At 40.5% G+C, this 18,484-nt stretch overlaps 1 protein-coding gene across 2 annotated transcripts in view; it reads left to right on the top strand.

Annotated features, from left to right (window-relative positions):
- The first annotated feature begins 5,042 nt into the window (after window positions 1-5,042).
- Window positions 5,043-18,484, top strand: part of clpxa (caseinolytic mitochondrial matrix peptidase chaperone subunit Xa) — a 36,206-nt gene continuing 22,764 nt past the window's right edge. For both annotated transcript variants that reach the window (XM_052040457.1, XM_052040456.1), the window contains exons 1-5: window positions 5,043-5,426; window positions 9,564-9,712; window positions 10,432-10,552; window positions 14,903-15,057; window positions 15,509-15,668. In XM_052040457.1, coding sequence (XP_051896417.1) covers window positions 5,348-5,426; window positions 9,564-9,712; window positions 10,432-10,552; window positions 14,903-15,057; window positions 15,509-15,668 — 664 coding nt within the window. In that variant the 5' untranslated portion in view covers window positions 5,043-5,347. The remainder of the gene's footprint in view (window positions 5,427-9,563; window positions 9,713-10,431; window positions 10,553-14,902; window positions 15,058-15,508; window positions 15,669-18,484) is intronic.

Genomic DNA, 18,484 nt, shown 5'->3' with positions numbered 1-18,484 from the left:
CAATATTCAATATTCCTGTGTATTAAATGTACATTACAAAATCATTTCCCATTATAAACTAGTATTTGGTCAATAATTTCAGGATGATAGTGCAAAAGATATTAAGAGACATTTGCCTATAAACAACCTCTTGGCTTCTGGACTGAAGGTTGAAAGTTGCTGTAATTAGTAATCATTGCAACATGCCTCCCTCTGCAGAGATCTGGGACAAGGGTCAATGGGGTAAACAACCATGGTTATCTGCTCAACAAGACTAAAGAATGATTAACAAGACAGACAGAGTCCAAGTTGGCATAATGGCAATGCCAAATCATGTAAGTAAAGCATACAGAGGACAAGAGAAGTGAGATCAAAGTGACAGTAAGAAGTATAAAAACTATTTTTAAAATTTCTTTATTTACCTGCTCAAATTTTAATTGTGCTGTCTCATATAAAAAATGCTCAAGGGAAAATTCCTTTTAAACATTAATGAGTGGTGGAATCTGAATTGTTGCAAATGTTTAACTTGCTGTGTCAAGTTAACTTGAGATTTAATTTACGATTCACCCCAATATAAACAGTCCAGAATTTCTGCAATGCCATTATTGAGGACAAATGCTTTGAAGCTTACACCCGAAATGTCTGGTGAAAAATTTACTAGAAAAGATGTCACTATAAGGAACAGTTGTGAATCAGAATATGAAAGCCAATGAATTCTTTGATCCTAATAAGAATTCCATCTGTATGCATGGCCCATTGTTTATATTGTCAGTAATACCGTTGCCAAATGTTACCTGTAGGTAAAACTTCATGCCTATATGGAGACAGTCATAGATAACAATCAGACCTGAGCTGATGTATAACAAGTAACATTTGTGCCATTCAGGTGCACACAAAATGAGTCTGACCATCATCTCTTGATGTTCAAGGCTATTGAATTGTCACCATTAACATTCTAGGTTTTGTCATCGACAAGAAACACACTTGGACAAGTCTATTATATGCCATGGCTACAGGAGTGAGTCAAATACAAAATATTCTGCATGAATTAGCTCACCTCCTAACTCCCTAGAGTTTCACCTTCATCAACATGGTATGGGTCGTGAGTCTCTATACCCTCGAACAGTTGCAGCAGTATAACTATGCAAGGTTCTCAACACCATTTAAGGTAGACCAATCTGCTTGACCACCAGCCCATCCACCAGCTTAACTATTCACTCCCTCCACCAATACACCATGCCTGCAGTGAGTACCAACCAGGGGATGCACTGCAGCAGTTCACCAAGGCTTCCAAAAGAGCAACCCTCAAAATTATTATCTCTACTGTGTGGAAGGCGTGTCTCTACTGTGTCTTCAGGTGTAAGAGAATCTCCAAATCATGCACCATCTAACTTGAACTTGTACTGACACATCTCCATCACTACTAGTTCAAATCACTGAATCATCAAGTGGATTGTGGCCATAAAAGGAAGTGGCTGAACATCAACTTCTCAAGAGTCAACTTCAGATTGGGAATTGATTCTGGGCTTGCTATTGCATATAAATTTAAGCAGACAACAGTAATTAACAGAAAGATATGTATCTCCATTGCTATTTTCATAATCAGAGTATATTCAATATATTCTACAGTCAATGAAACACTTGCATTGTAAGAAACAGAACAGTTAATTTCTACACAGCAAGCTTCCACAAACAGCAACATGGTAACAACTAGATAATCTTTTATGAATGATTTTGGTTAAGAGATAAGTATTGACCAGGACACCCAGCAGAATTCTCCAGCTCATTTTCAAAATTGTATCATGGGATTGTTTACGTTCACCAGTGAGCTCTGGTTTATTAACCCAACTGAAAGATCGGGCAACTAACAATACATCACTCCAACAGCACTAAATTGAAGTGTCAGCCTAGATCTAACTGGTAAATTATATCACACACAGTTTACATCTAGGGTCAAAATCCTGAGCCAAATGTGATTTTAAAAATGCAATCTATGTTCATATTATGAAATCCCCATTTCCAACTATCCCAAAAGTTGAAATGGGTTCACATAAAATTTTGAAATCTTTCCTCCCATCCGTTTTGTTTATTGGTATTGGTTTATTATTGTCACTTGTACTGAGGTACAGTGAAAAACTTGTCTTGCATACTGATTGTACAGGTCAATTCATTACACAGTGCAGTTACATTTAGTACAGAATCCATTGATGTAATACAAGTAAAAACAGTGACAGTACAGAGTAAAGTGTCACAGCTACAGAGAAAGTGCAGTTGAATAAGGTGCAAGGTCACAACAAGTAGATCGTGAGGTCATAGTCCATCTCATTGTATAAGGAAACCGTTCAATAGTCTTATCACAGTGGGGTAGAAGCTGTCCTTAAGTCTGGTGGTACATGCCCTCAGGCTCCTGTATCTTCTACCTGATGGAAGAGGAGAGAAGAGAGAATGACCCAGGTGGGTTAGGTCTTTGATATTGTGTTCTCACAAAGTAAGAACTATTGTGGATATTGTGGCAGGACTCTAAAAATTGAGGATACCAATGAAATTAGGGATACGTTATAGAACTAGCTACCTAACCTGAAGCTGAGAGAATCCAAATATATGCTTAGGGTCGGATCCATGATATAGCAAACCATTTGGTTTTGGGTCTGGTTGGAACATGTTGGCCAAGACTGTTTGACTCTGTCACCAGTTGGCAGCAGTATTATTTTGGCACTCAGCTAAGGACTGAATGAAGTTCTTGATGTGGGAGGGTTATTGTTCAGATATTGATTTCAAGCTTGCCTCTGTGTCAGCAGCAGATTGCAAGATTCATCAAGATATAAGGAACGTTGCCTTCAGCCTCAATTTGCTTCAGATAGGCAGTGACATCCACCGATGGTGAGTGAACAAGGCTTGGGATACCTTTTCCAGATGCAAATGATAAGTCTGACTCAGCGTCAGTGTTGGAGCGCAATATTCTGCAAATGCCCCCAGGTTGGGCAAAAATATAGTATTTAGACTCATGTTGGATTCAGATTTGCTGTGATCAAATCAGATTTTAATCTTATTCTTGTACAGATCTCTAATTGTCCTTGGGGTGCAGTTTGTAGCTTTGATTCACCCATTTCCTTCTTCCCCAGCTGCTACCAACTACACCTCACCGGCACTTGTGAACAGATGCAATTATGTCTCAGCATACATAATTACACATTAGTTTCTTACAGAGATACAACAGACATCTCCCTTCCAACCAGGTGTTTTGTTTTCTTAAATGGCTACATCATCTTTCTCATCAAACTTCTTCAGCCCTACATTTTTCATTGAGCTCTACCGCAATGGAGTACTAAAGGAGGAGCAACTTTTGATGAAACATTAAATTGTACACCCATCTGTCTATTTAAGTAGATGTAAAATATCCCACAGCATCTTTCAGAAGAACAGAGCAAATATCCAGGTGGTTTGGTCAATATTTATCCCTCAATGAACATCCCAATACCAGTTTTTTATCACATTGCTGCTTGTGGAATGTTTCAAGAATAAGTGAGCATGTTAGCAGCATACATGTGAAGCTGGCCTGTTTTTGGATGATATCGAGATATGTCGTAGAGAATATTAAAAAGGACGCAAATGTGAATCCTTGGTGAACAACTTAAGTAGCTTTACACGTAGCTATGCTTTATTTAAAAAATGAAGATATGTCCGTGGAGTTTTGTTCCAGCTTGTCACAGGGCTACACCCAAAGAACATCTAGAACTAATTAATTAATATCTGGAATGCGCTGTTTGACAAGAGTGATACTGGCAAATTTGATCAACTTCCAAAAGAGACCTGCATAAGTACTTTAAGGGGAAGTATTTACAGGGAATGGTATGATAGGCCAAGTGTGCTCCTTAAGTGTTGTACAATTCAATGAAATGGGTTAATTTAGAGATAATATTGATTTGTAATCTTAACCCTAATGGAGAAAGTGCTGGCTGCTCTGGAAATGGTCAGCAGCTATTAAGATGCAGCAGGTCAGTCCCCATTAATATAAAATCCAGCTGTTTTTGTAAAACTGATTTAACAATTATAGCAGTAATTTTGGTTATTTGAATCAATACTGACTACTTGCCACATCATTACTCATAGAGCACATTTGGAGGGCATTAAAATACAATCGCATGCAACACTTCAGGTTGCTTGGCTCCTCTATTTAAGAAAAAAAATGACATTCTCCATCAATCGCCCCTCTTGTTTATTTGATGTTGTGCTAAAACTTGGTTCATACCATCATTCACTGCTCAAATAACAGGTATTCTAATCTCTACCACATCACTCACGGGTTTGTTGTTGGTAAATTGGCTGCTGCATTTCTTGCGGCAGGGTTTCAATGTCTGTGATGGTTTGTGGAGACTACCCTTCATCTACAAAATCTTCTTTTACTTTTAAAAAGCATTGGATTGATGAGGCTTGGAAGCATGTGACTGACTTTCCAATATGCCCAGCTGTCATCTCCACCTCATGTCCATCCACCAACCCAGTTGTCATCTCCACCACATGTCCATCCACCAACCCAGCTGTCATCTCCCCCACATGTCCATCCACCAACCCAGCTGTCATCTCCCCCACATGTCCATCCACCAACCCAGCTGTCATCTCCACCACTTGTCCATCCACCAACCCAGCTGTCATCTCCCCCACATGTCCATCCACCAACCCAGCTGTCATCTCCCCCACATGTCCATCCACCAACCCAGCTGTCATCTCCACCTCATGTCCATCCACCAACCCAGCTGTCATCTCCACCTCATGTCCATCCACCAACCCAGCTGTCATCTCCACCTCATGTCCATCCACCAACCCAGCTGTCATCTCCATCTCATGTCCATCCACCAACCCAGCTGTCATCTCCCCCACATGTCCATCCACCAACCCAGCTGTCATCTCCACCTCATGTCCATCCACCAACCCAGCTGTCATCTCCACCTCATGTCCATCCACCAACCCAGCTGTCAGCTCCACCCATGTCCACCCAGCAGAGTCTACACGGCGCATGCGCGCCTCGCTAGCGTCAACCGGAAGTCCTGCCCCCCGAACCGACACTTCCGGTGGGTAGCAGTGTGTCAGCGCCGCCGACTGAAGCGGATCGAGCGCCGGATTTGCGCCTGTTTTGATGCGTTTGAACCGGAGCCTCTGTCACCGTGCAGCCTGAACCGCGCTCCCCACCAACCCCACCCCCCTCCCCCCGTGTTAATTCCCCGCACGTTTTCCCGCAGCGGTGTTGAGGTGAGGCGTTTCCCGGCCTCTTTATACGAGGCGGCTGAGCGGAGGCAGGGAGAGGCCCGGAGTCCCCCGCGGGTGTTTGGCAGGAGCTGCGCCGGGCCCAGGGGGAGGCCGCTGGGCGCAAATGTCCTGCGTTGTGGTGATGTGTTCCTGCTCGTCGGCGGTACGGCTCCTCCGTTCGTCCATAACCACCTCGGGTCTGGGTAAGATCTCGATCGGGTTTAAAGAAGAATGCACGGCCTTCGGTATCAAAGGGGAACGTAACCAGGATCGCGGTTGTAACATCAATGGCTCTGGTTATTGTGATCTGATTCAGTGGGTTATGACCTATTGGAAACTTTTAGATCCAAGCCTCACTTATGCACATAATTTAGACTGATAGTTCAACGCAGTCGTTCAGGGAGTGTGAGGTGGGCCTTGTCTGCTGTGTCAGGTGGACGTGATAAATCCCACACCACAGCAAGCGAATTAGCCCACGATCAATGCTTAAAACTTATCATTTATTTTATTTCGTTTGTGTTTGTGGGAGTTTTATGTGTAAATTGGCTGCAACAATTCCTACATTTTAGTAATTACTGAGTCCAAAGCTACCTCATTGTTTGTAAAACATTTAAGGATATCTTGAAGTTTTGATAGTGAGTCCTTATAATTTTGTACTGCTTTTACTAAATACTGCTGGTTATAGGGAGAAACATAGCATTTTTTTAGGTGAACAATGCAATTACATAATGTATTATTGTGTCACTTATTACATGATGCAGGGTTGAACATGTACATGTTGTAATAGTGGCAAATTTAGTCAAGCTTTCCATTGTGGTCTTTTTAACATCAGAAATTATGTACTGTTAGCCTGGCTGACCTATGTTCAATCCTAAATGAATTAATTTGCTACTGTTAAATGTCACAAAGTCTATTTTCTTTGCTCTCATTCACAAACATTGTACTTTATGCAATGATTCAACCTTCATCCTCAATAGAGTTCTGGTTAAACGAAGTGTTTGTAAATTTATTATTGTATTAACAGTGGTAGGCTGTGGAATATTCATAATCTGTATGGATCCTGTACTAGATACCAGCACATTAACCAATTCTCCATTTGGTACTGTGGAATTATCTTTTGATGTATCTAATTTCATTTTTCTTGTTTATATAAAAAAAATCAAATGTTCCCTGGCATGATTAAAAAAAAAGTTACACAGTATGTGTCAGTCTTTGTCAGCTGTTAAAGACTTGGTTGTCTCAAGCCGGAAAATAGATTATTTCCTGCCTCCTTCCACTTTTTTTCATTTACTTTGATGCCACTAATTGGGAGGGTGGCTTGATCACCAAAGATTACAATTAACTTTGATATTTACCTTTTCATTGAAGATAGAAATGGTTAAGTGGGTGTCTCTAAAGTTGCACTATTGCCAAACTGAAGTTCATAACTTTAGGATAGAGTCAGCGCAGAAAGAGACCCGTCGGCCTGCCACATCCATGCCGACCTTCCTACCCATCCACATTAATCCATTAAGATTGTATCCTATGCCTTGCCTATGTAAGTGTTGGTCTAAATGCCTCTTAAACATAGTAATTGTATCTGATTCCACCACCACCTCTGGCAATGCGTTCCAGATATCAACCACTCTGTTTTTTAAAAAAAATTGTTAAGATCCAAATTACCAGCTCTGATCCCTGCGGTACACCGTTTGTCACAGATTTCCAATCAAAAAAACATCCTTCCACTACTGTCCTCTGCCTCCTATCACCAACCAGTTTTGGATCCAATTAGCCAGCTCATCTTGGATCCCATGTTTCTTAATCTTCTTGACCATCCTACCATGCAGGACCTTGTCAAATGCCCTGAAGTCCATTACAGACAACATCTACTGCCCTGCCTTTATCAAACTCATCTGTTACCTCCTCAAAAAATCTCAGTCAAACTAGTGAGACAGGATTTCCCCCTCACAAAGACATGCTGACTCTTGCTAATCTGTCTGTCTTTCCAAATAAACATAAATCCTGTCCCTTAGAATTTTCTCCAATAATTTCCCTACCACTGACATAAGGCTCACTGGCCTGTGGTTACCAGGCTTATCCTCATTGCCCTCCTGAAGTAAAGGAACAACATTAGCTGTCCTACAGTCTTCTAGTAGCCTGTGGCTAACAAAGATGCAAAACTCTCTGGCAGGGCCCCAGCAATCTCCTCCCTTGTATCCCATAACATTCTTGTATAGATCTTATTTGGCCCTGGAGATTTATCAACTCTTTATGTGTTCCAAGACATCTAATACCTCCACCTTTTTAATACTGTATGGTTCAGTAACACCTTTCTGAACTCACTGTCGTCCATGTCCTAGGCGAACAGAGGTAACATGTATTCATTTAGGACCTTGCCCAGATCCCCTCGTTCCAACATAGATTACCCCTTTGATCCTGAAGGGGACCCATTCTTTCCTGAGCTACCATCTTGCTCCTAATATAAAATGACCTGAGATTCTCCTTGATCTTAACTGCCATGGCGATTTCATGGCCAGTTTTTGCCCTCCTAATTTTCTTAAGTACTCTCCCACATCCTCTAAATTCCTCAAGGGACTCACTTGTTTGTAATTGCCTATACCTGTCATATGTTTCCTTTTTGTCTGATCAAACCTTCAATAATCTTTGTCATCCAAGGTTCCCTAATCTTTCCATCTTTTCCTTTCAGCCTTACCAAAACTTGCTGTCCCTGAACTCTTGCTAATATCCTTATAAAAGACTCGCACTTGTCAGATGTTGTTTTACCTACAAGTATAGTTCCCAATCTACTTTTGCCAGGTTCTCTCTTGTTTGACATTTCCCCCAATTTAGAACCTTAACTTGAGGACCAGCCTTCTCATTCCATCGTTATCTTGAAACTTACCGAATCATGGTCACTGTTTCCAAAGTGTTGCCCAATTGGCACTTCCATCTCCATTACCTGCCTGGTTTTATTTCCTAAAATGAGATTAAGTACAGTCCCTTCTCTAGTAGGAGTATCTACATATTGTCTCAAAAAACTATCTTGGACACAATAAATTCCACCCATCTAAGCCCCTTTGACTAAGGCAATCCCAGTCAACGTTGGGAAAGTGTTAAACTTGCCCACAATTATCACCCTGTTGCTTTTACACCTTTTTGTGATTTGCTTATCTGTATCTCTCATTCCCACTGACTATTGGGAGACCTGTAGTGTAACCCCAGTCAAGTGATCCCCCTCTCTTATTCCTGTATTCCATCTATATAGCCTTGTTGGACAATCCCTCCAGAATATCCTACCTACATACTGTTGTGATGCCCTTCTGAATGAGCAGTGTGACTCCTCCTCTTTTGCATCCTGTCACACCTGAAACTTTTATTCCTCAGAACGTTAAGCTATCAGTCCACCCTTCATTCATCTACATGTTTGTTATTGCAATGATGTCATAATTCAGGATTTTTTTTTATTCAAATGGAATAAACTTCCAAATAGAAGCAAAAACTGTGGAATCATATAAACAATTGGTAGCAGCACTTGGAAGAAGATTAGCATGCCCCTGGATGGATAAATGTAGTAATGTGAATGGCCTTAATTACTTTGTGATCATTATGCCAGCAAAAGCTAATTGCCAAGTAATGATCATCTTAAACAAAGTCCTGCATCCCTCCTTGGCATCACAGTCTGGGGTCACCGTTGATGGTGAACTGGAATGCTTATGTATCAGCTCAAAGAGCAGCTCTGAGTCTGAGTACAATGTAACAAACTACTCACTTCTTAACTCCTCAACTTTTTTTCTCCCATCTGTTCTTAAGCCAGTGTAGATACTTAAGACAGAGTCCTAGAATATTGCAAATTGGGTGCAACCTTACTCAGACTCAAGAAGTTTGATTTAGACAAGGACACAGCAGTTTGTCTCATTGTGTCCCTGATGATGGATTCAAGATTCCTCACTAGAACTCAGTAACTGAAGTATAGGCAGGTGAATCCTCCAAGTAGTAACATACATACAACATCTCCCGTTCAGTGGTGTCTACCATCACATTTGTATCAGCTCTTTGCTAGGTGTCTTGAAGGTTCACCTGGTCAACCTTGCCACCAAGATACCTTTTTATCCCCAGAAAGTTTGATTTTTGTGGGGTACAGAAGATCAAGATACACTAACCCTAAAAGTATATTGTACAATAATTACCATGATGTCATTTGAGAAGGTCAGCTGCATATTTTAATATTTGCACAATCTGATGGTGCCTACCAAATGATCAGTTGGGTGAGGAGAGAAACAGAATGGGAATAGGAAACAATATTTACACAAATGAAAAGTTAAATCTTGCAAAAGCAATGCAATTGTGAATTTCCATTTCAGGATTTGCATCTATGCGCTTCCATTTCCCATTCCTGGGAAATTTTGAAGGGCAGGGAAGAAGAAAAGTTCCTGGAAGAGCATTTCATGAGACAGTTACTGTACTTGCTTCAAAAGATGGAGGTAAAGATACATCTGGAGATAGCAGCAAGGTACATTTCTGGGTTACTGATAAAACCTACCTGTATTTTATGAAATTTGCTTTACCTTTCTGCTCAGTGTGAAGTTCGGATCACTAAAAACTCTGCTGTTGGTGACCTAACTTGCTCCATGTTCAGCTCACCAATTACCATTATTTTTGCTGACCTAAATTGGTTACCAATAAGACAACTCTTTGATTTTGGAATCATTGTACTTTAAAATCTCTTCATTGTTTTCCCCCCTCCATATCTCTGAAATCTCCTCCAGCCTTATAACCTGTCAAGGTGTCTGATCTCCTCAAATTCTGCTATGCTCGCTTCCGAAATGAATTACTTCACCACTGGCAGCAATGCTTTAAGCTGTCAAGGCTCAACATTTTCTTTGTCCCTCTTTCCTCCCTTTTAAGACGCTCCTTAAAACCTACCTCTAACTAAAGTTTTGGTCCTGTTGCTGAATATCTCCTTGTATGGCTTTCATTTAATACTGTTGGTGTGAAATACATTGTTTTTCTTTATTATGTAAACTGTGCTATGTAAATGAAAATTGTTGTTATTGCTGTTTTGTAGATCTATAACTACAATGTTTCTATAAAGTAGAATTTGCACGTGGGTTTTACTTTTTGTTTATTTACTTATGTAATTATGAAGTTTACCCAAAATCTCCAAATAGGGAGATGGATGTTTAATGTAGAATTTCTAACCCCTGAAATTCACCCCTTAATACATTGCAGAAGTCTGTCAGCGAAGGAGGCAGCAAACGATCATCTGGTTCAGGTGGTTCTGGGAAAGGCGGAAACCAGCTGCGCTGCCCAAAGTGTGGCGACCCATGCACTCATGTGGAGACCTTTGTTTGTAAGTAATAGGTTGACGTAACTTTATCTTTAGATATTGTTTTATCACAGTGAGGCATTTTGGTGTACACTTTATTTGGGAACATCCCTTAATGGCCTTTTTCTGTTGCTAGGATATTTATGCTGAGGACATGAATTTCCTGTTGTGTCATTTTTTTTTCTCCCATACACCATTGTCCCTTCATTATCATTTCTGCTAAATGTTCTAAATTCCCTAATTTGTTTTCCAAAATGTTGTCTGACATGGAAAATGGTTCCCTAGCTTTGGACACGATTCTCTTTCATGATCTGTGTCATTAACACCCAAAGTCAACCCTTCAGCACCTGCAATCTGTAAATTCAATGTTCAGCTTTCCTTACTGTTTAAAAAATCTTCTTTCATCATCTCAGATCCTACATCCATGCCCATCCCTCCCACAAATCTTTGTTTGAGTTCCTCCAGTCAGGTTTTTGTCTCTCCCACTGCACCACAAAATTCCAACACGGTCATGAAGGACTATAATTGTTTCTGTCATCTATTCCTTTCACAGTGGTACATTCATTCATATGGACCTTTTCAAATGTCTGTCCTTGGTTTTTCAACTCATAGGTTCATGTTTGGTTTTATTTTTGACTTGCTGATCGTAGCCAGTCGAGCTGCAGTAATTACTTCTCTTCCCACGTGGTCACGTCAGGAGTTTCTCAAACTTCCATGCTCGACTCATTCTTTTGCAGTTCTTTATGCTCTTGGTAACACCATTTGTAGACCCCCATGTCTCCCTTGTATGCATTGTTCAACATTTCTACTTCCTCCTTTGTTGTCATCCTATTTGCCAAACATTAAATCTTGTGTGAGTCTCAGTTTCCTCCAGCTAAATTTGGGAAAATTGAAGCCATCATCCTCAGCACATCAAGCCCCAGCACAACATTCATTCTCCACCAACACACGCAAAATGCTGGAGCAGGTCAGGCAGCATCTATGGAGGGAAATAAGTAGTTGAAGTTTCAGGTCGAGACCCTTCACCAGGGCTGGGAAGGAAGAGGGCAGAAGCCAGAATAAAAAGGGAGGAGGAAGAGCATAAGCTGGCAGGTGATAGGTGAGAGGGGGAAGGTAGGTGGGTGGAGGAGAGGGGGATGAACGGGAATGATGTAAAAAGCTGAGAGGTGATAGGTGGAAGAGGCAAAGGGCTGAAGAAGAAGGAATCCGATGGGAGTGGACAGTAGACTATGGAATAAAGGGAAGGAGATGGGGAACCAGAGGGAGGTGATGGGCAGGGCGTGAGGGCGGGGGAGGAGAAAGAGGAGGAGTGAGGGGGCCACAGGAATGAGGGAAAACAAGGGGGAGGTGGGGGGAAAATGGAAAACAGGGGAATGGTTACCGGAAGTTAGAGAAATTGATGTTGATGCTGTCAGGTTGAAGACTACAAGATGGAATATGAGGTGTTGCTCCTCCAACCTGCGTCTGGCCTCAAAGTGGCAGTAAAGGAGGACGTGGATAGACATGTCAGTATGAGGATGGGAAGTGGAATTGAAGTGGCTGTTGTGGCGGATGGAATGGAGGTGCTCAATGAAGTGGTCACCCAATCTGTGTCAGGTCTCACTGATGTAGAGGAAGCCGCACCGGATGCAATAAATGACACCCTCAAATTCTCAGGTGAAGCACTGCCTCACCTGGAAGGACTGTCTAGGGCCCTAAATGGTGGTGAGGGAGGAGGTGTAGGGGCAGGTGTAACACTTTACTCAATTACCAGGAGGGTGATTGGTGGGGAGGGACGAGTGGACAAGGGAGACGCGGAGAGAGCAATCCTTGCGGAAAGCAGATGTGCCTGGTGGTGGGATCCGGCTGGAGATGATCTGTTGGTTGCAGGGGCTCATGAGGTGGTAGGTGAGGACAAGGGGATCCCTATCCCTGTTATGTCAGAGGGAGAATGGAGTGAGGAGAGACGTGCGGGAAATGGAGAAGATTTGGGTGAGGGCTGCATTGATAGTGGTGGAAGGGAAACCCCATTTACTGATTTCTCTAACTTCCAGCCCTCGACTGCATTTGTGGCTATAGCTGTTATGTAGCTGGTCCAGTTGAGTTTCTGGTCAATGGAGAACTCATCAATGGCGATACTTTCCTGGCATTTTTGTGGTATGAATGTTACTTGGTTGGCAGGAAGCAAAGGGTGGGAATAAAAGGATCTTGTTCTGGTTGGCTACCGGTTACTAGTGGTGTTCCGCAGGGGTCGGTTTTGGGGCCACTTCTTTTTACCTTGTACATTAACAATTTGGATGATGGAGTAAATGGTTTTGTGGCTAAGTTTGTGGATGACACCAAGACAGGTGGAGGAGTAGGGAGTATTGAGGAGGCAGGAAGGTTGCAGAGAGACCTAGATAGTTTAGGAGAATGGGCAAGGAAATGGCAGATGAGATTCAATGTTGAGAAATGTGCAGTTGTATGCTTTGGAAACAGAAATAAATGGGCAGATTATTATCTAGAAGGAGAGAAAATTCACAATACAGAAGTACAAAGGGACTTGGGGGTACTTGTGCAAGATACCTTAAAGGTTAACCACCAGGTGGGATCGGTGGTAAAGAAAGCGAATGCTATGTTGGCATTTATTTCCAGAGGTATAGTGTATAAAAGAAAGGAAGTGTTGATGAGGCTGTATGGGGCACTAGTGAGGCCTTATTTGGAATACTGTGCACAGTTTTGGGCCCCATATCTTAGGAAAGATGTGCTGATGTTGGAGAGGGTTCAGAGGAGATTTACGAGGATGATTCCCGGAATGAAAGGGCTTACGTATGATGAGCGTTTGTCGGCTCTTGGACTGTACTCACTGGAGTACAGAAGAATGAGAGGGGACCTCATAGAGACATTTAAAATGTTGAAAGGACTGGACAGAGTAGATGTGGTCAAGCTGTTTCCCTTGATGGGTGAGTCCAGGACCAGAGGGCACAATCTTAGAATTAGAGGGTACAGGTTTAAAACAGAGATGAGGAGAAATTTCTTTAGCCAGAGGGTGGTGAATTTGTGGAACTCCTTGCCACGTACAGCAGTGGACGCCAGATCATTGGAGGCGTTTAAGGAAGAGGTAGATAGATATCTTAATAGTCGGGGTATCAAGGGATACGGGGATAAGGCTGGAAATTGGGGTTAGAATAGTGTCTCCCCCCCCCCATTTCTCATTTCTCTTTCTTTATTCCCTTTGGAGCAGACTCGATGGGCCGAATGGCCTACTTCTGCTCCCTTGTCTTGTGATCTTGTGACCTGATTTGTTGATTGTGAGAACACAAGAATATTTTTAAAGACAGTTAGGAACAGGAGGAGGTCACCTGGCCCTCTCAAGCCTGCCCCACTGTTCAATATTATCATGGCTGATCTGCCCCAGGCTCAGCTCCTCTTCTATGCTGGTTCCATTGAGCCTTCATTTACTGGATTTTTCAATAAGTTATCTACCTCTTTAAATATCTCCAGTGATCTGAACTCCAGAAACATCTTGGCTTGAGACTTCCAGTAGTTCTGTTCCCTCTGTGAGAAGAAATTCCTATGCATCTCAGTTGGAAATGACTGCTGTATCATGTAACTATGTCCTCTTATTTGAGACTCTCCCACTAGTAGAAATCTAGCCTCTCGTGTTTCCTTAGAACCTTATATGCTTCAAAAGGATCACCCTCGTTGTTCTAAGAATGCTTAGCTCAGTGTATTTCTGCTCTCTAGTACACAAATTGTCCTGTTGTGTCTTCATCGGGTTGACACTTCATTTTCAGCTATGACTAGTGCTGCCTCTGGCATGCTCTTCAATGAACCAGGCTTCATATCTGGTTTAATTGTAATGGTGGAGTGAGGGTGATGAGGTTGTGGTGGTGTACTTTTTTCATCAGTGTCCAGTCTTGAGCTATCTGAGTGTACCCCATTTCGTTAAAGCTGAAATATCTTTTTAAGGAAGGAATTATTGGAGTTATAAAGCTACTGTCATTCAGCATTGCCCTATCAGCTTGGAGATGTGACTGAAGGGAGAATTTGCGTAGTCTTTAGAGGTTACCTCTTAACCTGTATTGTTGACTCACAGTTATTGGCAAAGCTGCTGCAGAGGGATTTGTATCGATGTGAGTTTGTTTATGAATTTGTTCCCATTATTTCCCTTCTTCCACCGAGGTCATTTGCCATATTAAGGCAGACAGGCATTTATTAATTTTGGGAGCACTAGGGATCTACCAACTTTTTGGTAAATTGGAAAGTAAAATATTGAAGTTGGTTAAAAGCCTAGATGGAAATAATTGTTGACCTGGTTTGACATCTAACAATATCCAACGTGTGTTATTGTGACTCTAATTAAAGCTAATCATCAAAGTTGATGTTACAGAACTCTTGTTATTTTACCCTCAGCTTCAACTCGCTTTGTGAAATGTGAAAAATGCCACCATTTTTTTGTGGTGCTATCTGAAGCAGATTCCAAGAAGAGTTTAAATAAGGAGCCAGAATCAGCAGCTGAAGCTGTGAAACTAGCTTTCCAACAGAAACCACCACCACCTCCAAAAAAGGTAAAGTTTGCCTATGTGCTGTTGTATAATTCTTAAGAGCAGGTTGGAAATTGCTCTCTGGCTTCAGCCTACATCTTGCTACTTGAGCAAAGTTTGCAAGAAAGTTATTTAAGTTACATTATTGGAGTGCAAAGTAGCAATTTAAAAAAAAATTTGAACAATGAATTAGATAAATACCAATTTTAAAATAGATTAGATTAGCTATGATTCTTCAAATGGTATATTTGTATTAACATAATGACATATTTGTCATATGTGACATTTAATTTGCCTGTGCATGGAATGATTTATTCATTTACAGTGTGTCCTTTATTAAATGACATGATTGTCTTTTTTTGATTTGGTTCTAGTCTTACGTGTTCAGTTGTTGTGTATAATATCACTTCCTTTCATTGTATGCAAAAGTCTCATTAAGTATCCTCACCATGGTCCTATTTTAATTTTGTTTCAGATATACAGTTATCTCGACAAATATGTAGTTGGTCAGTCTTATGCTAAGAAAGTGCTTTCAGTTGCTGTGTACAACCATTACAAGCGCATTCACAATAATATTCCAACTGCTCTAAGGCAGCAAACAGAAGTGGAGAAACAAGCCTCTCTGACACCTCGCGGTCAGTATTTATCATCTATCTCAACACATCGATAATTTTTCTAATACGTGGCTTGAATTGAACTGGAGCTGATGTGCTGATATCCCTAATTTATTAGTGTCTTTCAAAATTATTGGTGTTGAAAAGTAATTGTTCATATTTTCAGATTGATTAATATTTGGCTTTGTACTTCATGCTATTGATTATGGGACAAAATAGACATTAATACCTTGCAGTGCTATATTTATTACACAGTCCAGTAACTCTGCAGAACAGATGCAAGCAAAATAATTGCCCAGAAAAGATGAAAATCAAGGCTAAGTAAATTGAATGAAATTATAAAGATTGAGAAGCATGGAAGCAGGCCATATACCCTACTGCCAACAAAAGCTATGTAGTAGAAGACAATTCAAAATGGAATAATTTGTGAATCTTGATTGTAATCTACAATTGCTACGTATCCATTCTTGTATGTGCATAGAAGTGACCTGCAAATCTATAGAATGCATGCTTCATTGATTTTGCATATGATATTGAAAGGGATGATTCATCTTCATAAACATGAATTAAGTTAAGATGTGAAACACAGAATGACTGTAATTTATTCACTTATTTTTAAGCTTCTTGTGAATAAAAACAGTATTTTACATCTTAATTTCTTTTCTGCATATATGTATCAGTTTAGGCCTGTAATCAATCAATTTCAGTCACAGAATCAGGTGGAATTGATGGGCATGTGAGAGAGAATGGGTTACAAGGAAATAAGTCAAGGAATGGGATTAATGGAATTGCTCTGAGAGCTGGCATAGTTTAGATGGGCTAAATGGCCTCCGAGTCAAGAAAATATGAGATGATGTCATGAATATTGTGTTCTTGCTGACTGAGCTCAGCAATAGCTACATCATTATCCATTGCTGGTATGTTCTGAAAGCATGAGGTTATTTTTCTTACATTCTTGACAGCAGTGTAGCACTGTAAACTAAAGATGTGTGTTATTCCAGATAATTATGACTTGATGTTAGTCATATAAATTCAGCTGAAGGCATTGCTGCATAGTTCATGAATAAGGGTCATGTTATCAGTTATGACAGCTGGATCCACAACTATTGCAGAAAATGAAATCTTTGCTTATTAGATCTGTGGCTTTATCATCTGTGAGATAACCAATGATAAACATTCACAAACTACTAAATATTGTTTAAAATATAATTTAAGTATCAATTTCTAGAATAAACCATAAACTGATCAGTTGGTTAATAATGTACATCTGTTACTACTGATCCAATATCCTGATTTTTTTTTAAGTTGACAGTAAATAAGAGAGAGATTAAATTATCCACCATTTTGGAATTTATTCTACAGGTAATTTCCACATATGTAAACAGAGTAGGATATTTAAAAGTTTTATTATCCTTAAAATCATTCCACACAGTTGAAGATTGGTCCACTCTGGAGCTTGCTTCTTTCTGTGAGCTACAGCAATTTGTTTTTCTGTCAGTCCTATGTCATGGGGAATTATCCTAAGGACCTTCATAGAACTACAATTAAATAATTTTTAGCACTGAATCAAGTGAGTAGGTATTTGGCAGATGGCAAAAAGCTTGGTCAAAGAGCGAGGTTTTAAGGAGTGCCTTGAAGCAGTCGAAGTGGGGGTAATAGAATTCATCTCAGGATTGCAGAAAGATTGTGTTTGTGATGTTGCAGATGTGTGGTCAGAAGCTCGTCCTGGGTCATGTCCAGATTGTGAACAGTCCGATTCTTTTTCAGAGAGATGTGCTTGATGGATAGGAAACAAAGTTGGTCGTCAGGACAGCAGTCAATGGTTTTATTTGTTCCTAATATTTTGGTGGAGTGAATTTCTATTCATTCTGTCCTGACATATCAGCAGAACGTAAAATTCTGGCTGTGGCGTTGTTCTTATGATTTTATTTTAGTCAAACAATCGGTGTGTAAGTTAACCTTCAATGGATCAAGAATATAATTACAAAGATTAATTGTCTAATATTCGGTTAACCAGATTTCAAAGAATTTGAAGTGGCATGTCAAATTTCTGCCTGTATTTCATGTATTTATCTTTGTTTTTATTCTTAGTCTTTGCCAGGAAGTATGTCATTGAACCATCAAGGTTAAAACTAATGGTTGTTAATTTTATTTGTCGTGCTATAAAGAGAATTTTTTTGTATGCATCATTCTGCAAAGTAATTCATTATTATACAGAACTTGGCAGGCAGGTTGGGCTGAGGGAAAGAGAGAGGGAGGAAAAGTTTTCAAAAAATGGTTAGATCGTGCATCTTGGAAAAAGAATTAAAGAGAAGCTTTTGAAGGCATTCTTAATTTTGAAGCTTTTCAAATAGCATTTCATGCTGTCTGCGGCTGTGAAAGATTGTAGATTAATGTGTATATATAAAAAAAATGTCTTTTCTGACAATTTCAAATGTTTTTTGTTTTACTCTGTATTTTCATAAGAGGACAGAATTTGTCCTTTTCTATTTGAGACGAAAGATCAGAGAAGCAGGTCTCTGAAAGTCTGCATGACTATTCTTCCCCCAAACCCCTCCTCTCAGAATATGGCCTCAATGGCATTTATTATCTATAGCCTTGAGTTGATGTGCACAGTGTCACTTTTTAAACTGCTGCAACCCATGTGATGACAGATTCTGCATGTTGCTGTTAAGTAGGAGTAATAGAATTCATCTTGGGATTGCAGAAAGATTGCGATATGTTTCCAAGTCACAATGTGTGATTGAGGGGGGGGGGGGAAGGGAGGGTCTGCAGGGATACACGGGGAGAAACTTAGAAATGGTGGTTTGCCATGTGCCTACTTTCTGTCTTTCTAA

This window comes from Pristis pectinata, chromosome 28 (assembly GCF_009764475.1).
Source record: "Pristis pectinata isolate sPriPec2 chromosome 28, sPriPec2.1.pri, whole genome shotgun sequence".
In the NCBI taxonomy this organism is placed as follows: Eukaryota; Metazoa; Chordata; class Chondrichthyes; order Rhinopristiformes; family Pristidae; genus Pristis; species Pristis pectinata.
This window is presented reverse-complemented; position numbering and strand designations above follow the sequence as displayed.